The 25990-nt window shown below is 34.4% G+C and overlaps 1 protein-coding gene across 2 annotated transcripts in view; it reads left to right on the top strand.

Moving 5' to 3' along the window:
- The window catches only part of ACBD6 (acyl-CoA binding domain containing 6), a 157715-nt gene that overhangs the window by 29653 nt on the left and 102072 nt on the right, over window positions 1-25990 (top strand). For both annotated transcript variants that reach the window (XM_004688535.2, XM_012728836.1), the window contains exon 4: window positions 25316-25398. In XM_004688535.2, the coding sequence (XP_004688592.1) occupies window positions 25316-25398 (83 nt within the window). The remainder of the gene's footprint in view (window positions 1-25315; window positions 25399-25990) is intronic.

Below are 25990 nucleotides of genomic sequence, written 5' to 3'. Positions count from 1 at the left end.
TAAGATTTATTTTATTTATACATACAGAACTGGGGTACAGGCCAGAGGCGCAGGGTGGTGAGAGGCTTCACCAGAGACAGAGTGGGGAGCAAACAGGCAGATTGATGCAATACACTGCTGAGGGGAGCAGCGGGCGGGTCAGAAGAGATCTGCCACGCCATGTGGTCACCTCCGGGGCAGGTGGGATCGAACTCATGCTACAGTGGCTTCAGCTTCTTAGTGCTGTGCTTTAACCCGCTGCACCACAAGGGAGGGCCCCTATATTTTTTTGTTACTCAAGCACTGTACTAGATTCCTACATCTCTGAATGTGAAAGTCTTTGTTTTTTTTTTTCCAGATCTTTGTTTTTTTTTTTCCAGGTCTGTCTGCATTGTAAAATTAAGGGTGACTATGTTAATTTGTCCTTTGAGATTCAGTACAGCTAAGATTTATTGAGTTTTTTCATGCTGTGGTACTTAGCATAAACCAATGCTATAATCTTACTGAAATCTTACAATAATAATGATTAATTGTCATCTGAAATTTTTAAAGAACTGATGTACTTTGGACTGTGATTTTTCCCAGTAAACTCATGATACCAAGAAGGTATTTTTACTTTTTTTTTGATGACTATAAAATCACCTAACACAATTACTCTGTTACTGGGCTATGACTTAAAAAAAAAAAAAAAAACCTGAACTAGAAGATTTTATGATTTTTTTTATATATTGATGACTACATAGGCCTTTGTGTTTGTAGTGTTTTCCTAGAACAATTAGATTTGGGATGTTTTCTTTTAGGTCAACAAATAATCTTGGTTTTGTGCTGTTTCCAGTTGCTTATAGGTGTTTCAACAGTCTGCCCTGGGTCATGACACTGCCCTTCTCTGATAACCTTGAGACTTTCTTGTTTTATCAGTAAGATAAAACAAGATAGTGGAGCATTCCTTCACAGTCTAGCTTTTTGCCTCTTGTCACCTAACTATATAAATCAACTCGGAGTAGCAAAGTAATGCAAGAGTTAACATATTTGGTACCCATATAGTGGAGGGTTATTGGGTCTTTGGTGGTGGGCATGGTGTGATAACATGCATTTGTAAAGGTGTTAACACATACCCTTACAACATATACAGTGTTGTGAATTAGTGTTACTTAAATAAATGTAGTGAAAAAATAAATTTCCTTCTCCAAAAAAAAAGATAAGAAATTGTTTTATTTTAACAAAAATTAAGCAGTTAAGTATTTTTACCCTTCTTCATACAATGGCATTTAGTTTTAAATGCCATTTCAATCATATGCTTTAAAAAAATCAGTTCGAGTTAACTTAACACATTTTGAATGTATTTTGTAGTGAACACAAGCAAAGTGGCCTCTTAAATGCCTGGATATGTGAGTGTAGTTTTTGTGTGTGTGTAAAAACTGTGTTGTTTCTCTCTTTTCCTGGGTCTTTAAAAAAAAAAAATGTCTGTACTGGACTTCACCGTCAGCTGTGTAGCGAATACTGAGAGGCTTAAGATCTCCTAGGTATTTGAAGTGTTGTAATATATACCCTAGTTCAAGCGTGTGCTGTTTTATAGATAGCCCTCATTTCATGCAGAGTCCTGTATTTAAATAACTCATATCATTGCTATTCTAAGTAGTGCTTTTGCAGTCAAACATCTGAAAGGTGATTGACTTTTTTCCCATAGCTACATAATTTATAAGAAAACATAAAATGAAAAGATAAGCAAGATGATTTTGGTACATGGTTATAATCTAATATCAGTACAGAGAATAAACTAAAGCTGTTCAAACTAGACTGGCTAACTGATCAACATGAATTTTATATAATGATACCTTTCCATTGTTTAATTTGTATTTTTGCATTTAATTTGTGGGAGTTGGGTGTCTTTGATTTTATGTCTTTAGAGAAATTTATGATCAGGTGCTTTATTTATGACATTATAGTCTCAGCTTAGGCAATTGATTGAAAATACAATATAAGGATATTTATTATGTATTTTTTAAAAGCTTAAATTAAGAAAATAAGCCTACAGAGCTAATGTGGAGTTGTTTTGGAGCAAAGTAAGAGGGGAATGGTAGGTTAATTTCTTTATACTTTTATTGGTCTTTTATTGGTAAAATCTTATTTACATTATTTGACAGGATTTGCTTTTGGAGATTTGTAGTGTATTGTCATGTTTTAAAGTTGTGAAGGAAGATTATAATTCATTAAGACCTATATATGTAGAGAGAGTTTATAAACTATGCAGTGTAATGCAAATATAAATTATTTTTATTATTATACCAACTATATAATATTGAACAGAGATAAGGATTTTATTAATAAGCTACCAAAAAATAAATGGGATGCAATGTTAGTGTTGCTGGGGATTTTAGTGAGTTATAATGTAATGCATGGTAGGCTATGTTAAATAAATGACTAAAGTGAAATTATAGAAGAATTATTCAGAGAGGAAAGTGAATACATTTCCTTTTTGCAGTTATATTGTAGCAAACCTTGAATCATGAGGACTGATTTAGTCAAGTCTAAGTCATATTCCTTTAATTTAGAGTTGGAAAATAGTTTTTCTTCATATATATCAAATCTGTCAGCTACCTGAATTAGATTTTGTTAACCAAGTTGGAAATAAATATGTTCATTTAAAAATATGTATTACAAAGACTTGCATTTCAGACACTGTCTGAAAATCTACTTGTTCTCCATCTCACTTTAGAGTGGTCTCCTAGTGACAGTATGGTTTTATTCACATCTCAGTACACATGAAGGAAGACTTTAAGCTGTTTGACACAATTCCTTACTCTTAGACCAAAACTGTTACAAATGATACAAATTTACTGTTCAAGATGCTGTTTGTTGATCTTTCAATTTTTAGAGTGGCAAGGATGAAAAGAGTTTGGCATTAAAGACACAAAAACACTAATTCAAAAAGATACCTACACCCCCATGTTTGTTGCTGCTTTATTCACAATTGGAAAGACATGGAAACAACCCAAATGCCCAAAAATGGATGTCTGGATTAAAAAGATGTGGTACATATACACCATGGAATATTACTCAGCAACCAACATGGATGGAGCTGGAAAAGATCATGCTTAGTGGAATAAGCCAGAAAGAAAAGGAAAAATACCAGATGGTTTCTCCAATATAATGGAACAGGCGAGAAAATAATGATAACGATGAACAGCTATATACCAGAGACATTTTGTGGGGGTGGAGTGGGGAATGGAATCAGAAACAGTGGTGGGGAGGGAAATGCTCTGGACTATGGTGATGGCACATGGGTGATTTGGTGATAGAAAGCCCAAAGAGATCACAGGTTTAGGTGGATTTTTGGTGTGCCTGCCCTTCCATGGAGAAGGTACTTTAGTGAAGATGGTTATCTTGTGGTCAAAACCCAACATTGATGAAAAAGAATTTGAACTGGTCACTGGAATTATTGTTCTGAGTAATAATAAAGTTTTCTGTCCAGAAATCAAGGACGTAAGGAAACTGAATGGAACTGGGGCCTTTTTTTTCTTTTAGTATATATCTGTCTGTCTGTATGTATATGTGTGTGTGTGTGTGTGTGTGTGTGTATATATATATATGTATGTGTGTGTATATATATGTATGTGTGTGTATATATATACACACACATAAGCTATATGTGCATATATATGTATATGTGTATCTGTATACATATGCATGCTATACACACACATATGCTTTAAAAATCATTTAAAAATATTAAATATATATATTTGTTTTTTACATCATTCTTCATTTTGTACATTTTTTCATCTCACTTGTAATTCCTATGGATTCCCATCTCCAATTCGTCCATGTGCTGTAATGTGGAATTTTCTTATATGCTTTTTCCCCAATGGTGTAAAATGTAATTATGGAAACCAGGTTTTAAGAAGTTGTCACTTTCTTACCTTATTCTCTCTTTCTATCTGTGGACAGAAAACCCAGCAAAGATCTTATGATAAAGTATGTATGTTAACAAGTAGCCTTAAGTATCTGATTATTTAAAAATAAAATCCAACTTTTAAACAATACAGATCTGTTTATGGAGGAAAATAAGAATTGTAAAGACAGCTCTTGTTAACATTTTGTTTATTTTTTAAAATTTTTCTCAGAGTATTACTCAGCAATCAACAAAGATAAGCCCATGCCTTTTGGAGCAACATGGGTGGAGCTGGATGGGATCACGCTTAGTGAAATAAGCCAGAAAGAGAACAAAAAATACCAGTGGTTTCACTCATAGCAGAAGCATAAAGGGTGGGGCGGGGTTTGGGGGGGTAATAATAATGAACAACTATATACCAAAGATATTTTACGGAGTTGGGTGGGGAATGGGATAAGAAATGGAGTGGTGGGGGGTAGTGCACGGGACTATGGTGATTCACATAGGTGAATTGGTGATGGGATGTCCACAGGGATTACAACTGAGATGGGAAAAAGTGCAAAATTAAATTGCTTACACACACACATAATAAGCTATTATAATAAACAAAATTTCTTTGTACATTCATATAAACATAGTTAGAATTTATATCTTCCATTTTCCCCCTTAAATTATGCTACTCAGATAATTTCTTTTCATTCTGCTTTACTTGTCAATTATGGTCATCTTTCTGTGTGTGTGTGTGTGTGTATGTGTATGTGTAAACTAATGATTGTAATCCCTATTTAATTTTGTCATTTTTCTGTTTGAATTTTTCTTTTACTCTTAACAAATAATACTACAGTAAACACTTTTCTACTTATGTGTTCACATACTTCTCTAATGATTTCCTTATAATGAATTCCTTGAAGTTAGTACCAAGTCTTAAAGTTCCAGTTTAGACTTTTTGAAGAATGCATTATTATCTAGGAAGAAATTAGTCTTATAGGACTCTTAGCCTTTTGTGATTTTTCATGAATGGTTAGTAATTTTTTAACACCCTCTTTGAACACGGCATCACATTAGTAGGTGTTATTTTCCAAATTTCCCAGGGGTAAATCTGTGACTACAAACCATGAACCAGAGTGGGTTCATAGTAAAGAATGGAAAAAATATATGATCGTGTTATTGCATAGGATATGGAAGAAAAAGAAGGAAATACAACTTTAAAACTTTGTGGACTATACGTTTCTCTTTTATATTTTTAATTATCATTTGTCTCTTTCCCACTCTTAATTTCAAAAGGTTAAGAAAGCATATCTGATATGGTAACCCTTGTACTCCCAGCTAGAAGGATGTAACTATAAGTTGAATTAACGAATAAGTGACACAGTAATGCATATGTATGAAATATGACATCTATTACCTATATTGTTTGCAGAACCATACCTACTGAGTTTTTAAGACATATGTTATGATGTTGCTAAAAGTAGTATTTTAATGATATCTAGGTAAAAACAACATCCTTAATCTAATTTAGCCATAGCATTTTACAGATCTATATCATTTCATAAATTAAGATAGTGACCTGCCATTCTGTTTGCACATTATGCAGGCTAAGTATAAACTCAGGGTCAGACATATACTGGGAGGCAGAAGAACAATCAATCAGTATTACAAAGTTTGGGTCCCAAAGGAGTGTTTACTAGTTACTTAAGCCAACTTATGAATAAATATCTTAAGATCTCGCTTACATAAATACGGTCCTGAGTAAAGAACCCCTATAAAATTGATAACAAGTTTCTTGCTATTTGATAGTTGTTACCTCAGTGATGCTGATTCTTATCCTAAGTTATCATTGGTGTTCTCTGTTTAGATGTTTCAGTTTTGATTTTTCAGTAGTGAAAGCTAAATAATCTTGATTATAACTACCCAAAAATAAAAATAAATCACTGAAAGAACAGACTCTTGGTGAAAACATTCTGCAATTTGATAGTACAGTTTATTTCACATATTAAGTATTGACTATAAGGACAGAAGTTTTTCAAATAAGTGGTTTGTTTAAAGGATTTTAGAATTCTTGGACAGTATTTGCTATGGCCAAGAAGTATCCTTCCTTCTGACACTTTTGTAATTACAAAACAGTTCCTGATTAGACTCCATAATAACTTAAAAAATAACTAACTACATGAGTTTATTTTTGGAATTGTCATGTTTTCGCCAATATTGCTTTAAAAATTACTGCCTTAGACTATAATGCTTATTGCTTATTGTTTATATTTAGTGGCACAGTCTTTGAGAGTTTCTTTTAAATCACAAAATACTATAGGTACTTTGAAAATAAACTCCAAATATAGTAATTGCTGTGGAGTTACAACCCCATTGCAGAGAGACTGCTTCAAAATCATATGGGTAATAAATATTTTTATAGAAATATGGTTATAGTCTCAGGAAATCCCCCTTGAATGTACTATGTTTACATTTCAATTTTGCATTATTGGTTTGTTGCTTTTAAAAATTGAATAGAATTGGAATAAATAACATGCTAATGGCTTCATTTTACATTTTGAGTAAAAGCATACTAACTTAACCTTTATCCACCAAATAACATTTTGGTTAAACACATGCAGCTTACCAGATTTAAATGTTTTCTTAAGGTCATGAGTGTTTCATTTTTCCCTTTGTAAAATTGAAGAATGTTGTAGAAATGCAACTATATAACAAGCCTTAACCTTGTATAAGCATCCCTCATTTAATTTAATGATATTTTGAGTATGAGTTATTTATAATTAAATAACAAATTAACTTAAACTTTTTCTCTTGATCATGGGGATCATAGTTTCAGACTTATATTACCAGATGGAATGCCAAAGCTTCCTTACTATGTGTGTTATGGTTAAACTAAAATCAGTGTGTGAGAATGTGCTAGCAACTACTAGTTGCTAGAAACTAGTAGTTTCTATTAAACATACCTTTATACTAGGAATAGAATAGTTACAGAGGACCTGTCTTTTCGTTTGCCTGTTCATCATCAGAATATTCATTAGTTATGGTCAACTATGAGTCCAGCTAATTGGGACTAAATATCCTTAGAACAGAATTGAACATTCCATTGTTTTGGCTTTATGAACTGCTATTTGTTTGCAACCAAGGATACCCCTTAATAAGCTGAATAGTTATAATGGGGGAAGGATGTTAGGAAATGGAATAGTAAATTATATTTATGGAGAAAATACAAAAGCAGTAAAATTATTGACTGTGGTTACATTACCATGGATAAGGTAGGTGATCTAGTGCCAAATTAAGACAATATTAGAAATTTCTTTGAGTAACTAGGATGTCTTCAGTATTCTATTAAGCTACCAAATTGCCTAATGAGTTTGTCACTTTCAGTATGTTAATATTATAGCAAGTTTTTTTTTAAAATGCTTAAGGCACCTGAAACCCTGAAAAACATCATTAATTTTTTAGAACATTTTATGCTCTGTGTTTTAAGTTTTTTGTTTTTTTTTTAAGATTTATCTATGCATACAAGAACTGGGGTACAGGCCAGAGGTGCAGGGAGTGAGAGGATTCACCGGAGACTAAGTGGGGAGCAGAACAGGCAGATTGATTAAAATACACTGCTGAGGGGAGCAGCAGGAGAGACAGAAAAGGTCTGCTGTGCTGTGTGGTTCACTTCCTGGCTGGGGATTGAACTCCTGCTGCAGTGGCTGTGGACAGCTTGATAGTGCTGAGACTTAACCCCTTGCACCACCAGGGAGGCCCCCAAATTTGTTGTGTTTTAAGCGAGATTGTATTGCATATGGAGAATAATTTCATACTGGAACATATATTCCTCTTTATGATTAAGGTTAATAGGAAAATGGCAAAGGTTAGTTTTATACCAAACTTGTTAGAACCATTAAGTCTAAGTTTTAAATTCTTTCTTTTGAATCTTCTGTAATCTGTATCTTTCTACAACAGTGAATCCAGACTTAGCTTTTTAACTTTACATACTGTAGTTTGACTCCCATTTCCCATGCCTCTCTTCATTGTTCTCAAATCCAGTGGATTATGTCTTTCATTACTCATGTTTTTATGTAAATATCCCTTTTACTGTTTCTTCCTACCTATTATTTTTAGCCCTGATCAATTCCTGTTTACTCCATGAAGTCTCCAGCTCATACTAACTTCCCCCTCTTCTGTAAATCTGTCACATTTGTTGATTATAGTGCACATTTGAGTGTTTGACCTTACTTGTTTTGTATTGTTTCTCATCTGTTTTATGTCAGAGCATGTCCTAAGTTCCAATATGTCCTAAATTCCAATAATTCTAATCTTATTATGTCCTTGATTAATATGCCTTTTGGTGTTAAGCTCAGTATTTAAGAGAGTAAATGCTTAAACAAAGTACTTCCTATGGGGCCTTCCTTGTGATGGCACAAGGGGTTAAGTCTCAGCACTGTGAAGCCATCAGCAGCCACTACAGCATGAGTTTGATGCCCGGCCAGGGACCTGACCCACATGGTGCAGCAGACCTCTGTTGTCTCACCTGCTGCTCCCCTTAGTAGTGTATTTCAGTTAGTCCACCTGTTCTGCTCCCCACCCAGTCCCTGGTGAGTCCTCTCACGAACCCAGTCTCTGGTGAATCCTCCCAACCTCCCTCCTCCACCACCCTCCCACCTCTTTCTTACATCCTAGTTCTGTATGCATAAATAAATAAAATAAATCTTTTTTTAAAAAAATACTTCCTGTGGGCCCTCCCTGGTGGCTCAGCGGGTTAAAGCATTGCACTGAGAATCTAAAGCCACTTCCGCATGAGTTCGATTCCCACCTGCCCCAGAGGTACCACATGGCGTGGCAGACCTCTCCTGACCCGCCCGCTGCTCCCCTCAGCAGTGTACTTCGACGATCTGCCTGTTCCACTCCCCACTCTGTCTCTGGTGAAGCCTCTCACCACCCCTGACCCTCTGGCCTGTACCTCAGTTCTGTATGTACAAATAAATAAATCTTAAAAAAAAAAAAAATACTTCCTGTGTTGAACTGCGTTGAATTGGAAAAAGCTAGGGATATTTGCTAACATAAACTGTGCCTCATAATATGGAATATATGCTTTTTGATTGTGGTTCTAATAATCTGATTATATATATATTTCATTGTCTCTTTGAAGGCTTTTCACTTGCTGAATCATGCTCATTCACTAACGGCTATTTGGAGCCATGTCATGGGAGAGATAAGATGAATATATTCAACATGGCTGAAATCCAAGTTAATGTGTATAGTACATTAGAATTTCATGGAATAATACAGCTAGTGTTTATGTATGTCCTACATTTTATTGTATAAAAGCTCTATTTCTTCAATTATTTTGCTACCTTCAAAAGAAAAAAAAACAAAAAACCTATCACTTGTTATGATTCATCTTAGTCTCTCCCTGTCCTTAAGTCACTGTATTTTTTCTCTGACTACTGATTGTAGATTTTCCTAGCACTGATCTGTTTACTGAAGTCTTTTAAGTAATAATAAATGACAGACATGGGCATACATAATTTTTTCCTAGACCACTAAACTGAGCTAACTGATCTTTGATTTCTACACTGATACAAGGTAGATGGATTAAGGAAGACCTTTCTTAAGAACCTTCAGGAAAATGCTGACAAAAAAATAGAAGAGATGGGGGATAGATAGTTTAGCCTGCCAGGGTGATTTAGGACTTGCAGGGTAAGCAGGATTCACCTTATGTAGCATTCACTGTATATGGCACATGTGGTCCCTTTCCACTTGCTCAGGTGATTTCCTTCATTATGTGGTTAGGTCCCTGAAAGCTCAGATTTTACTGCCAGGATAAAATTTCATCCCAACCTTTGGGCCTGTGAATCTTTTCTACTGTACCTCCTTTTTTAGGTATACCCATAATTTCTTCCATAATTGTTTTAGTTGTTGAGTTGCTCCAGCATGTTACATGGAAGGAGGAAGAGCTACAAATATGTATTTGACCTATATCTTCCCCTTACTGATTTCAAGATAAGTGTTTGCCATCATTCTGACATTTCTGGAGTTTCCAGGTTTGCAAGACTCTACCTAATATAATTTACAAATACTGAGTAAACTTCTATTATAGTGTGATATTACGAAAGAATTTGCATTCCTCCTAAAGATCAACATTTAGTCACTTCCATTATGTGTGTTTTTTCTTTATTTTTCGTAGTTCATAAAAGGTACATGTGAAAATATCTTTCAGAATTTCATAATTTTTCCTATAACATGCTTTGTTATTGTCTTAAGTATATCCTGCATGCCTGCTGTACCTTTTATTTGCTTTTTAAAGTGGAGTTCCTGGAACAACTGTATGTAAGGTAAAGTTTGCCATGAATTCTCTTCAAACAAACCATCAGTATAAGAGAAAATATCAAAGCAATTACTGCACACACATTAATGGCCTTCTAATCTCCAACCTTGCATGTAATTGCTGCTGTCAAATACAATTACTGTCTGACCAAATTTCTTTCCTCTGGGGGCAGTAGTGCCATGCCTAGACTAGAGAAAGAAAATGAGAAGAGAGCTGAAACTTTTGGACTATTTTCCTTATAAACCTATCTACTTAGACAATTTGAAGCTATACTGCTTTTTATATGTGCTAGAAAACTAGCCTGAATGTAATAAGAGTATAACAAAAAATTTTAAAAGTTCATTGGTTATAATTTTATTTCTGAAGAATTAATTATGAGTATATTGCCTTGATTAGTACCATATTGACCGCAAATTAGCAACTATGATTCTAAACTGGTGTTACTTTTTTAAAAAGTTTATATACTAGTTAAATCTCTGTGTAATTCAGAATACAATTTTGTGATTGTAGTGATGGCACAGATCATGACGTAGTGGTTCTAGATTGGAGAATGTCCACTAGAGTGATTACTCCTCGATTATAGATTTGGGGAATGAACTATTAGGAGTCAGTTCTTTAGCTAACTAAATGTACTCTTAAAAAGATTAGCTTTTTTATTTTTAGGCAAGATTTTTACTAAAGTGACCTTGTTACCTAGCTTCTTTGAACATAATTGACTAAATACATTTTCATCATTTTCTTCAACTCCCAGGGTTATCATTATGTTTACTAATAATTGTGATAATTAATGTGATGAGCTTATAGGCCAGTTAGAGCTTAGATTATTTATCCCTTCGCCTGCTATTTCTAAACTTTGTACTCTTTTAGATGCCTTTTAAAAAACTGAAATACAGCATATTCACACACTATGCTGCCCATTTGGAGTGTTCCATTCAATGATGTTTAGTATATTCACAAAGTTGTACACCATCATCACAATTAATTTTATTATATTTTCATCACCTCAAAAAGAAACTTGGCATTATTCACAAAAGCCAAAACATGGAAACAGTCCAAATGTCCATTGATAGATACATTCATTATCCATTTCAATCTCCCAGTTTCTACCAGCCCTAAACAACCACTACCTTATATCTCTATAGATTTACCTGTTCTGAACATGTCAAATAAATGGAGTCATATGTATCTGGCTTCATTTAGCATCATTCAGTGTAGAATATGAATTTTTTCACATTGTACCATTATCAATGCTTAGTTTCTTTTTTATGTGCATATATTCTGTTACTTGGTTGCACCACATTTTCTGTATCCATCAGTGCACATTTGGGTTGTTTTCACGTTTTGGCTGTTGTATGAATAATGCCAAGTTTTGTACGCAAATTTTTGAATGAAGATTTTTAATTCTTCATTTGCATGGGCATACACCTATGAGTGGAATTGCTAGGTCATATGGCAGGTCTCTGTTTAATTTTTTAAAGAAATTGCCAGACTTTTCCAGGTGACTACAACATTTGCATTCCCTTTACCAATATTTTTTTTTTTTAAGATTTATTTATTCGTACAGAACTGGGGTACTGGCCAGAGATGCGGAGGGTGAGAGGATTCACCAGAGACAGAGTGGGGAGCAGAACAGGCAGATCGACGAAGTACTCTGCTGAGGGGAGCAGCGGGCGGGTCAGGAGAGGTCTGCCTCGCCATGTGGATCTCCTCTAGGGCAGGCAGGGATCGAACTCATGTGGAAGTGGCTTAAGCTTCTTTGTGCTGTGCTTTAACCCGCTGCGCCACCAGGGAGGTCCCAACAATATTTGATAATGTCTCTACATCCTTGCCAGTACTCCTTAATTTCTTTTTTCCTATAGACATTTAAGTGGGTATGAATTTGTTTCTTACTATGGTTTTGATTTGCATTTTCCTTGATGGTTAGTGAAGTAAAAACATTTTTTAATGTGTGTGTTAACCATTTGTATATGTCTTTTTCTAATTTTTTTCTTTTTTCTTACTATGGGTTTATAGTTTTATAGTAAGAAGAATTTGATGGTTGTCTAGATTAATTTTCTTCTCCAAGGCATTTCAGCAGTCTTATTTTAGTTTCTGTTAGAAGATTCCTAGTGATAGAAATCCATTATTATGAAGAAGCTTTGTTTTTTAATAACTCCAGGTACTAGGAAGTTCTTACTTTATAGACGAGAATCTATTTCACTGTTTTGTTGTTATTGTTGTTTTCTAATCTGTTTTATTTTTGCTTTCTAGGTAACATATCAATAGGATAAGTCAAGTTTCTATATAGAGAGCTCTTCATTGTTATGACAGCATTAAGTTTTTCTTCAGGCTCACTATCCTTAATTTCCAAAATTGTTTTCCATCCCCAATACTATCAGATGGTTCCACCACCATCTCAATCGATTCTTGAATGCATGTTTTAGTTTCTCAAAGTGTAATTTTTGGAATTGTTGAATAGGCTATTCAAGACATAGTTTGACCACTATAGAAATGAAGCCTTCTCTCATTTGGATATACTTTTACTGATATACCTTAAAATTACTTTTGGCAAGTGCATCACAATGTTATTTTTTCTGTCATTTTCAGAGAAATGAAATCCCAAGCCTTATTCACATATTCTATTATGCAATGTCTATTCTGTCCTAAATTCATTACTGCATGTGTACTCATTAAATTGCATTTATTTGATTCATCATATAATTCCAACACTGTATCTACTCTTGGTTTATGAACATGTCATCTGGTATATGAGCTATTTTTATTGACCCTGTCACATCAGAAAATTTGATTAGCATGCTTCTCAGGAACCTTGATATAGGCAGTATACAGGGTAGGTAGAGACTAAATTTGCCAGTAGAAATTTAAATGGATCCATTTTGGTTAAGATACTCAGTAATAATAAAAGTAATTATTAACTTCATTTACTGACTTCTTAATATATTCCAGTTACTATGCCAATTATTTTAGATGTTTTATTCTATGTAGTTTTCACTATGGTCTTGTAATGCATATAGTTATTGGGCTTAAATTCTGCCGCAGGGATACATGAGGATTAGAATATAGGATTAAGGGATATTGAATTACAGGATTATTGAGACATGTTGGTTTATAACACTATATACTTTAGGCGTATAGCTTCATACCCTTTCAAATGTATGTTGCCACACCACACCTACCTCCTAAGTACCAATAACCCTTCACCATAGTCCACTGGACCCCTTCCTCTTGTTTCTAGCCCATACCTTCCCCCTCTGATAGCCTCTTCTGCAGTCAGATTTCTAGATTTTATTTTAGTTTGATCTGCTCCCTTGTTTTGTTTCTTTATAATCCACATGAGTGAAATCATTTGCTATTTGTCTTTCTTCTCCTGACCAATTTTGCTTAGCAAAATCCCTTCCCATGCAATCCATGTTGTTGTAAATGGCAAGATTTCATCTTACTTTATATCTCATTGTATTCCATTGTGTGTGTGTGTGTATGTATACCAGATCTTTCTGATTTATTAATCTGTCATTAACCATTTAGGTTGTTTCTATAACTTGGCTATTGTCAGTAGTACTGCAATGAACATAGGCATTAGTGTTTTCATATTCTGATACTTAGGAGTAGAATTGCTTTGTCTATTGTAGTTCTATTTTAATATTTTGAGAAACCCCCATATTGTTTTCCACAGTCACCTTCCCACTAACAGTGAATGGTGGTTCCTTTTTCTACACACTTTCACTGTGGGTTACAGTTTTTAATAGGATGGTAAGGGTAGGTTATATTAAGAAGGGAGACATTTGTATCAGAACTTTACATTAATAACTGAGTGAACTACTTAGATAACTGGAATATAAGATTCTTAATCATTCCTATTGAAGTTATTCTGTAATATCTGTAGAGCTAGAGGCAAATACTGAGGTTTTGATTCTTATAGGAAATATAAAATATGCTCTTTGGAGAACTGCTTCTAGAAATCTATCTTTATTTTTCTGTTCCCCATATACGCAGTCTTAAACTATCTTTAGCTTACACCTAAATAAAAGTCTTATATAAGGTAAGGAACTTTTTTATTTTATATCCTTTCTTTCTGTTCATCAACTTGCTTTTTGATGAAACAAAGCCTATTTCTTTTTTTTTCAAGTGGGAAGCCAGAGGATTCTAAAAGCTTAGAATATTTCTGGATATTAACCCTTGGGAAATTTCTTCTTAAATGATTTGTAATTCCCAAGAGGACATAATGATTCCATTTAAAGAAATTACAAAAAGGACAAAAAATCAAATTAAAATATAGAAAGACAAGGAAAAGTCAATGAAATAAAAATATATACGTGCTGTAGAGAAAAACAGCAAAACCAAAGTTGGCTTTTTTGCTAGCAAGAATGATCAGCAGAGAAGAGAAAAAAAGACAGACTACCTATGTCAGGAATGAAAAAGAACACCAGACATCTTAGAGTCAAAATATTAAGTAGATGTTATGAACAATTTTAGGCAAATAAATATACTGGTATTTGGGAGAAATTAGTATATTTCTTAAGAAGTGCACTTTACCAAAATTGACTATTTAAGAACATCTTGAATAGTTCATATCTATAAAAGAAATTTCACCTAGCCCTCCCTGGTGGCACAGAGGGTTAAAGCACAGAACTAAGAAGCTAAAGCCACTTCAGCATGAGTTCAGTCTCCCCTCCAGGAGGTGACCTCATGGCGTGGCTGACCTCTCCTGACCCGCCTGCTGCTCCCCACTCTGTCTCTGCTGAATCTTCTCACTGCCCCTGCACCTCTGGCCTATACCCCAGTTCTGTATGCATAAATAAATAAATCTTTAAAAAAAAATTCACCTTTAAAAACCTTATTGCAGAGAAAGACTCAGACCCAGATAGCTTTATTGGTACATTTTTCCAGTTTTCGTAAGGAATAAATAATGTTAATTTTATAGAAACTCTTTTGGAAAATAGAAGAGGGGAACACTTCTCCCCTCTCTCTTTTTTTTGTTTTTAAAGATTTATTTATTTATTCATATAGAACTGGGGTACAGGCCAGAGATGCGGAGGGTGAGAGGATTCACCAGAGACAGAGTGAGGAGCAGAACAGGCAGATCTACGAAGTACACTGCTGAGGGGAGCAGCGGGCGGGTCAGGAGAGGTCTGCCACGCCATGTGGATCTCTTCCGGGACAGGCGGGAATCGACTCATGCGGAAGTGGCTTAAGCTTCTTAGTGCTGTGTTTTAACCTGCTGCGCCACCAGGGAGGGCCCTCTCTCTCTTTTTTTTAAAATAATACAATAGTTTATTTTTACATCATTTTGTGCATTTTTTTTCATCTCACTTATAATCCCCTGGGTTCCTATCACCACAGTCCAGTACATTTCCCTCCTCCCACTGTTTTTGATCCCATTCCCCATTGCACCTCCATAAAATGTCTCTGGTATATAGCTGTTCATTATTATTATTATTATTATTATTTTCTCACCTGGTCCGTTATACTCCTGCTATGAGTGAAACTATCCGATATTTTTCCTTTTCTTTCTGGCTTATTTCACTAAGCATGATCTTTTCCTGCTCCATCCATGTTGCTGCAAAAGGCATGTGTTTTTTTTTTTGGTTGCTGAGTAATATTCCATTGTATATATGTACCACATCTTTTTAATCCAGTCATCCACTTTTGGGCATTTGGGCTGTTTCCACATCTTTCCAATTGTAAACAAGGCAGCAATAAACATGGGGGTGCAGGTATCTTTTTGAATCAGTGTTTTTGTGTCTTTTGGGTAGATACCTAGGAGTGGGGTTGCTGGGGAAGCTCCATGTTAAGCTGTTTGAGGAACCTCTAAACAGTGTTCCATAGTGGTTGTACTAGTTTGCATTCCCACCAGCAGTGCAGGAGAATTCCTTTTTCTCCACATCCTCACCAACATTTGTTGTTGCTGGGTGTTTGAAGATGTGCCATTCTCACTGGGGTGAGGTGGTATCTCATTGTGGTTTTAATTTGTATCTCCCTTATTACAAGTGATGTTGAACACTTTTCATATGCTTGTTGGCCATCTGCTTTTCCTCTTTGGAGAAGTGTCTTTTTAGCTCTTCTGCCCATTTTTTGATGGGGTTGTTTGTTTTTGTTGTTTCATCAGTTCTTTGTATGTCTTTGTGATCAATCCTTTATCACTCATTTTGTGTGAGAAATTTTTTTCCCAATCAGTGGGATGTCTGTTTTTTGTAATGTCTCTTTTGCCGTACAGAAGCTCTTTAACTTCATGTAGTCCCATCTGTTTATCCTTGCCTTCACTATCATTGTCATTTTATTTTTAATAAGGCAGAGTAACCTTGGCACTTAAGCCTGAAAAGAATGATACAGAAAAGGTAAATACAAAATCAGTTGCTTTCCAGCAAAAAATAAAAGAATAACAGATATTGATGAAATAGGGTTAATTCTAGTAATGGTTTAACTTTTGAAAAATGATAGTATAATTTATCACATTAACAGAAAAAATGGAGGAAAAAACCACATTTGATGGAGATGAGGAAAAAGTCTTGACAAAGTCCAATTTTCATGATAATGATCTTAGCAGCTATTAATAGAGGCAAATTTTCTTAATCTGATAATAGTATTTATGAAAACCTGTAACAGACATAATAAAATAGTTTTAATATTTACATGTTTATTAAATATTTTGGCACACAATTTTTACATCTGATAAATTTATAAATTTCTTTTTTTGTTAGTAGCAATCATAAAACAGTAGATGTTTTATTTTGTGAAAGTTGTTGATCCATAAAATTGCATTAATTTTTACTTGTGAATTACTGATGGTATTCATCAGAATTCTATTATAAGCTAAAAATGAAAATATGAATTCATGTGATAAGTTCGATTTAATTACTTGAATTCTGTTTCTGTGAAACTTAATATTTTTGTTGTTGAGATCAACTGAATTTTGAACTATGAAGATTAAGTGACTTGCTATAAGTCAATAATATGTTGTATGCATTCTATATTTATGTGGCTTGTTTGTACAACTAATTGATGAGCTCAAGATCATGAGCCCTGTATATCATAGTTTGAAAATATGGTTTTGAGGATTCTGAGTTGTTAAGTTGGAATTTATATTAATTGCTATTACAATGGCAAGGTGTAGTGTTCTAAAAACTTTTGTAAGCCACAGACACTAAACATGACCTATGATCTTAATTGTATCTTTATCACCAAGTTATGACTTTTCTTTTATGAAATCATTCATCTTAAGATAGTTGGTTGAATGGAGACAAGAGTGATGGAAAAGAGAATGGAATGCAATTAATGGAATTAATCTATTTGTATACTCAATTCATATATTCCACCAAAAACCATTTACGATTATTGAATTTCCAGAAAGATGGCAGTGTCAATAGCATAGCTTTTCAAATGCTGGAATACTCCCTTATCGGAATAACCATTATAGCATAACCTAAAGCTATTAGTCAATATCTGTAACAAAATTTGTTGTTCAGAGAAAATGGATAAACCACCAATATTCAGTGAAACCCAAGTGGGACAAGGACAATAAAAAAAAGGAAAATGAAGAATCAGATAAAAGTCAGAGTAGGGGACCAGATAGTTTTGGAAGTCCCCTAGGAGTTAAAGTTTCAAATACTTCATGAAAAACAACAGAAAAGATTCAAGAATATTTATTTTACATAAAGATGAGTAACTGAAAAGATGATTTTGAATCCCAACAAAGTTACTTTAGTGTTGTATTTTACTTCTTACATTTTCTAGAAGCTGTATTAATGTTGAAAATGATGGAAGCATGCTAATATTTTTATGAATCTGGTAGAATTGCAATATTGCTTTCCAAAAGAGTAATACCATTTTACAAGGCTATTAGGGACATTAACTTAGTATTAGTACGTGTTTCACTGTAGTTCTACCAACTGAGATGATTGTTGTTAGCTTAATGGAATTAGTTTAATCCATTGCTCTTCGTGGTTTTAATTTGTATTTTTTAGATGACTAGAGGTGTTGAATATTTCCCCAAATTTGGTGTAATATTACTGATAGGTGTGTGAATGTGAATAAAACTTTAAACCTGTGTTACTTTAAATATGACGTAATTGCTGTCTGCTTCACAATCATGGCCTGTTTACTGTTTTTCTTGCATCTGAAATCATTTGGATATATTGCTTATAATATTATAGAAATATTTGCCATTTGTTTTGTTTACAATGCAGTTCCTTTATTTTTTTTTCTATTTATTTTTACATTATTAACAAAAAAAGCCAGCTTAACTATTTGAATATTTGGTCTTTTAGGATTTACTTTGGCACTTAAAAATTTAAATTTAAAAAATAAATATAATAAATAAATAAATATAATACTATATTCAAAATTATTTTTCAAAGAGCATTTAAGTTGATCATTTCTAGTTACATTTCTAGTAAGTTAGTCATAATAACCTGAAGCTAATTTTCCATTAGAGCCATTTAAAAGTAGCATTATTAAATACTTCACAAAGATAAGTACTTCTATATTCTACAATGAAAGCTGGGCAGGTATATAAGTGATAATCTCATATATCTTAGTTTTAAAGTAATCTGGAACCAAGACAAATGACAATAGCCAGAAATTAAGACAAAGATAATATATTTATTCTTAAATTCATTATAGAGTGGTAATAGGACAGGTTGCCATTCTGTATTTTGTTTTGTCATACAGACTGAGGAAATTTATTTGGTGGAGGAATTTGTTTTTAAAAGATTTATTTATGCATGCAAAACTGGGGTACAAGCCAGAGGTGCAGGGACTTCTTCAGAGAGAGTGGGGAGCTGAACAGGCTGACTGACAAATTACACTGCTGAGGGAAGCAGTTGGCAGTCAGGAGAGGTCTGCCGTACCATATGGATCACCTCTGGGGCAGGCTAGTATCCAACTCATGCAGAAGTGGCTTTAGATTCTTAGTGCTGTGCTTTAACCCACAGCGCCACCAGGGCGGGCCTGTTTTAAATTTGTTTTTTAAGATTATTTTTTAAATGTATGCTTATAATTTTAAGAGAGGTAAAGAATAAAACACCAGTTTATATAGCTTATTTGAGAAATTTTGTAAGTATTACTGTTAGAGCAACCAATAGTATTTTCATGGTAACACTTTTTAATTAAAATAACAATCATTTTGGGCCCTCCCTGGTGGCGCAGAAGGTTAAAGCACTGCACTGAGAAGCTAAAGCCACTTCCGCATGAGTTCGATCCCCATCCCCGCCTGCCCCGGAGGAGATCCACATGGCGGGGCAGCCCTCTCCTGACCCGCCCGCTGCTGCCCTCAGCAGTGTATTTCGTCATCTGCCTGTTCTGCTACCCACTCTGTCCCTGGGGAATCCTCTCACCCTCCGCATCTCCGGCCTGTACCCCAGTTCTATATGAATAAATAAATAAATCTTTAAAAAAAAAAAATCGTTTATCATACTGTATATGATTTAGGGAAATAGGTTTATACTGTTCAGAAGTATGTTACTAGGCTTTATCCACGAAAGCATCCTTAAATATTCTTAATGACAGATGATAATATAAAATGAGGTTAACATTCTTACTTTTGTATATGGAGATAAATGTTTCAAGAAAAATACTGAATATTTTTAAAGGTTTGTTTAAAAAGTGAATTTTTAAAGACTAGAGTTACAGTGTTGGTCTGCTTAATTGTAAATTGTGTATAATTTATCATGAAAATCAGCCTTAAAAAAGTCAAGGAATTATAGGTTTAAATTTTTCTTTTGAGCTAATAAAGTACTTAAATTTTTTTCAGTGTGTATTTAAGAAACAGAAAATTTTAATACACTATGTTGTATATGTGATAAATGTTTCTAAAGAATCTTAGCGAGGTAGCACAGTTTAATAAATAGCCAAAAACGCTACCAAGCTATTGGCAGCCACTGTGGCATGAGTTCATCCCCAGTCAGGGAGCTGACCCACGTGGCACAGCAGATCTTTCCTGTCTTGCCCCCTGCTCTCCTGAGCTGTGTATTTCAATAGATCTGCCTGTCCTGCTCATTACTTTGTCTCTGGTGAGTCCTTGCACCACCACTCCCAACCTCTGGCCTACACCCCAGTTATTCTATGCATAAATAAATAAAAAATAAGTTTTAAAAAAAAAAAGCACAGACTTTGTATATCACAAGATCTTGGTTTGTCAATTTTGCCACGAACTGTATGTCATTGGATACTTTACCTCTCATCTTTTTTAATTTGTAAAATGAAGATATAGTTCATCAAATAGAAATGCATTTTTTAACATTTTTAAAATTCTGGGGGTGTCTAAAAATTAATGGTGTATTGTTTAAAAGTTTTATTTATGCATACAACACTGGGATACATGCCAGAGATGCAGGGGTGGTGAGAAGATTCACCAGAGACAGAGTGGGGAGCAGAACAGGCTGAGAAGTAACACTGCTGAGGGGAGCAGCGGGTAGGTCAGGAGAGGTCTGCTGTGCCATGTGGGTCACCTCCTGGTGGGGTATTGAACTCATGCTGAAGTGGCTTTAACTTCTTAGTGCTGTGTTTAACCCACTATGCCAAAAGGGAGGGCCCATACATACATATTTTAAATCCTTAAAACATGGTGATATGAGGTACTATTTCTATTTTTACAAATGAGAAAACTGAGGCAGAGAGGTGAATTTACCCAAAATTCTATAGTCAGACCTATAACATATTATGCCAGTAAACTAGTAAAATCAGAGCCTAAAAAGGTAGCAGGGAAATAAGAAGCCCCCTCAATGCAATACAAGCCTGATTGTTTTTAGAATAATTACTTTTTCAGATGGAAAATAAAGCTTTGCAAATTCTAAATCTTGACCCAGCAACTGACTAAGGTGAAATCTGAATCAAGTGATAAAGATTCAGCTAACAACTTATCCTTTCCCCTTTGAATGAAGGAGCATTTCAGTGTCTCAAATAATATAATCTGAGGCAATATAAGAATTGGCAAATTTTATCTTACAGGTTGCCAAATTGGAGTCTTTCTTTAACTGCTGATGCAACATAAAAATAACTTAATGGATTTTGAGTAGAGAGAAATGGAATAAACTTTGTAAGCTTCTAGGAGAAACATTTCACTGGAGTGGAAATTGAGAAGATAAAGTAGCCAAAGTTTACCCCGTAGATAAAGTGAATGGAGAGAAAAACTAATATATCTTTGGCAGATTTATTCTCAATTCAATCAATAATAATGGCAATTATTTTTAAAATATTGTTTCTGCCTAAAATATAATCTCCCCTCACCCCCCCCCCCACACACAAGTGTTACCAAATTGTAACTTTCTTTGTACAATCACTCCAGAAAGAGGAGTTAATCCTGGGAAGAAGAAATATATTTAGAATGAATCGTAATTAAATTATATAGTCAGGTTCCCCCCTCCCCGAAGATTTTAATGAAAACTATATTATGCTTTTTGTACAAAGGTATTCATCATATCTTTAATGAATTAGTAAGTGAAATAACCTAAATAGACAACTGACAATGATTAAGTTATGATGCCTTACTGCATGGAATATAATGCTGATTTTAAAATTAACATTTGTGGGACTTCTGCTTTTGGGCACAGTAGAAAAATAGGGGAGAATTTTACCCTTTTTCCTAAAACAGAAAGAAAACCAGGCCCTGTAGAAAAAATAATGATTTTCAGGCATTATACTAAAAGGAGTAGAAAACTAGAAGGGAAACAAATTGAGCCTTCCAATTGCCTCAGTTTATTGCCTGAAGGCAGTTTACAGGCTGTAATGCAGAGATGGGAGATCCAATGAGCCCAGTTATTTTGCCAGTTTGAGCTAGAATATGCAGTACCCAATATTAGAGAGAATGTTCCTGCATAGAGAGAGATGGACTACAGAGACCTGCAGAGCGATCTGTTTGTTTAGGAAATAACAGGCTGGGGAGGAAATACAAGAAAGAAGTAGTCCAAGCAATTTGGGAACTGATGTAGGACAGAATATTTTATTTTCTATTAAGAGTAGAAAGAAGATGTAATATATGTGCATGTGATAGTGGCCTCAGGCATTCTTCATGTCAGTAGCAAGGTTAAGTTAAGCTTTAGATTCCAAACTGCTCTACCTCTGCTTTAACAAAGCTCTAAAAAGTGAGATTTGAAAGGAACCAAATTTATTTCACATGACTGACTTTATGCCACAACAAAAATCTAACATAATTTAAAGGAATACAACAAATTTTAGAAAACAAAAGTGTAAAATTTACAATTCTTGGCTTACCGTAAAAGTCTTCAAAATATGCAAAATTTCATGAAAATATTATCCACAGAGGTGTAAATACCTGCCAGTGATAGAAGTGAAAACAGCTATTCTAAACAGATTCGACATGTCTATTTCCAGGGAAAACGAACATTATGGAAAAGAAATGAAAATTACAAAATGACTCAAATGAAACTTCTAGAAGTGAAAGAAAATAATATCTGAAGTGAGAAGACTGAAGGAAAAAAAACAAAAAACCAACAAACCACCAGATAGAACTAACAGCAGATTAACATTGCATAAGAAAAGATTAGTGAGATACATGTAAAACTAATAATAATGCACAGAGTACAAAAAGACCGAAAAGAAACACCCAGTGAACTTTAGGAAAATATCAACTAGTGTACCATACATATAAATGGAATCCTAGAAAGAAGAGGAAAACCAAGAGAGAGAGAAGACAGGTGGACGAAAATAACAGGTGAAATTCTAAATAGTTGCTAAATATCCTAAAGCACCATGACACTTGGGACTGGTTGTTTTTGTTGTGGAGGGCTGTCCTATACATTATGAGAGCTTCACCACTCACTCTCATCTCTTTTTACTAGATGTCAGTAGTAACACTACTACTTGTGACCATCAAAAGTCACCTCATTGTCAGATATCCCTGGGGAATGATAGGGAACAACAACAAAAAAGAATCCCCTATTTGAGAATCATTGCCCTAAACTCCAAGAAAGGTCAATGAAATCTAAGCTGAAGAAATGTTAAAATCATATGATCAACATAGTGAAACTGTTGAAAACCAATGAAAAAGGAAAGCTTAAAGCATCTAGACCAAAAAACCAAAACTTAAACAGATGATACTAAGAAACATAGGTAAGAACTGGGGCAGGACCCTCCCTGGTGGTGCAACAGGTTAAAGCGCAGCATTATGAAGCTGTCTGCAGCCACACAGCACAAGTTCCATCCCCAACCAGGGAGGTGACCCACATAGTCCAGCAGACCTCTCCTGTCTCACCTGCTGCTCCCCTCAGTAGTGTGTACTTTGTCAATCTGCCTGCTCTGTATCTGGTGAATCCTGTCACCCGGTGCACCTGTCTGGCCTGTACCCCAGTTCTTGATGCATAAATGAATCTAAAAAAAAAGAACTGGTGCAGATTTCTTTTCAGATCTGAAGTCAGCAGGAAAAACAAAGGGCTACCAACTTATACACTATATCTTAAGATAACTTTAACAAATGATGATGAAACTTAACCCTGATAATGGGCATTTATGAAGTGCCCACAGGTAACTATCTTGATGGAATAATCCAAGGAAGCTTGCTTTCCCTACTGCTACTCAACACTGTATTGTAAAATCTAGCCTGATGAATTAGACAAAAAAAGAGATATAAACAGCATTCTATTGGAAGGGAAGAAGTAAAACTGTCTTTGTAGATGATATGATCATATATATAGAAAATCCAAGGAATCCATTAAAAATTATTAGACAATAAAAAATTATTAGACTTAATAAAGGAATGCAGCAATGTTGCTAAATACCAGATCAGCATGTAAAAGTCATTTGAATTTCTGTATCTCAGCAATGAGTACTCTAAAATGGAAACTAAAATAATTCTACTTACAGTAACATCCAAATACTTTGGAGTAATTCTAGTTAAGGAGGTAAACAATTTTACACTGGATACTATAGACTATTGCTGAACAAGATTAAAAGTATCTCATTAATATTGATAGATTGGAAATTTTTTTATTGTTAAGAGGGCAGTATTGCCCAGGTAATCTACAGATTCATTGCAGTCTTTATCAAAATTCATCAGTTTTGTCTTTCAAAGTGTTGGTTCTATTTTGCATTCCCGCCAGCAAAGGAAACCATTGAGTGGGAAAAAATATTTGCAATTCATATATTTGGGAAGTCATTAATATCCAATATATGTGAAGAACTCACACAACTCTCTAGAAATTCCCCTCACCTCCAAAACCCAATAAAATGGGCAGAGGATTGAGTAGGCAATTTTCCAAAGAAGATACTACCCAGGTGAAACCAGCTTTTTGTTTCATTTGTCTTATGGATAACTTTTTTATTTCTATTTCATTTATTTCTGCTCTAATTTTTATTATTTTCTTCCTTCTACTGGCTTTTGGTTTTCTTCATCTTTTAATTCCTTAAGGTGAGAGATAAAGTTAGTTATTTGAACTTTTTCTTATTTCTTAATGTCTTATCCTGATGTAAAAATTGTCAGTATTACAGGAGACATGGACTTTTACAAAGGTTGCTGCTTCATTCTTTCAGACAATAACAACATTTAAGTATACTGTGTCACATTACATGTTTGGTGAATCTTATTTTTAAATTTAATCTTGTTCCTTTGAGAACATAGCAAGTTCTGTTGAGTATTTTGGAAACATATTTCCTTAACAGTTTTTTTCTCTTTCTCTTTTTTTTTTAGAGGAATCACAAAGGAATCTCCAATTCCTTTCCCTCTTCTCTCTTTTCTTCTTTCCACCTAAAAATATTGTGGTCAGTTTTGAAGTTTTACTACAGCTTAATTTATTTCTTATTTAGAAACTTTAACTTTGTTAGTTTAGGTATGATTTTCTCAATCACATTCATTTCAACATTCATATGTTGTTTTCATTTTCCCACCTTGAGTGTCCGTGTTTTCCAGAGTGAACATAGCTAATATCTTGTCAGCTGGGAATGGCTTTTAAATGGTCCAAAAAAGGATAGTGAAAGGACGAAAGCTTGCTAGTTGGTACTCATTCCACTGCTGTGATGTCCAGAGAGTCCTCTTGCTTTTCTGGTACCATCTTATAATTGTAGGGCCAATAGGGTCTCCAAGAAATGATGTGGAGACTCAAATCTTTAGTATTGCTTAGCAAAGTGTATTCTGTAACTGGTTTAAGTGCACACTGCTTAATTCATATTTCTTTTTTTATTCACAGTCATCAGAGAAGAAAGGAAAAGAAGCAAATGCTGGTTTTGGTGGGCCAGTTGTTAGTTCTCTGTATCATGAAGAAATCATCAGGTAATTTCTGTTCTGATCTTTGATTTTAAAAAATACATACAAGTATGAATATATTTGTGTATGTACATGTGTACATATTTTTGTGTGTGTGTGTATAAACCCCGAAAACTTCCATTGTGAAGAATTTTTTCTTAAGATAAAAATGATTTATTGACACCACTATTAGGATAATAAATGGCAGGAAAGAATTTTTTAGGTGTGTAATCTTTAAAATCAACGTGTCTGGATCTGTGCCAGATAATAACCTTTTCCCTTGGTAGGGCAAGATTTTATATGTCAGTCTAAAGCAATAGATTTCTATTATTATTGGTTTTCCATAAGGTAACATTATTTCTTTTAAGTGTTTTAATCTTACCATTCACCCTAACTACAAAGTAAAAATAATTTTGGCCTGTAAAATGGTGCACTATAGAAAACAGTAAAAAATTAAAGAATTGCCATATTGTTATAGGGCAACAAATCTGTTATAGGGCACCTCATTTCAGAGAGGCACCCCTGGAGCCTCAAAACCTGCCTGCTCTAAGTGGGTTCTGCCATCCGCCGCAACAAGACAAAACATATAAAGCTTTAATGAAAAGTGACTTTAATACAG

Source organism: Condylura cristata, unplaced genomic scaffold (assembly GCF_000260355.1).
Source record: "Condylura cristata isolate star-nosed mole 26May11 unplaced genomic scaffold, ConCri1.0 scaffold00024, whole genome shotgun sequence".
Classification (NCBI taxonomy): Eukaryota; Metazoa; Chordata; class Mammalia; order Eulipotyphla; family Talpidae; genus Condylura; species Condylura cristata.
Note: the sequence above shows the minus strand (reverse complement) of the source record. Positions and strands in the feature narration are given on the sequence as shown.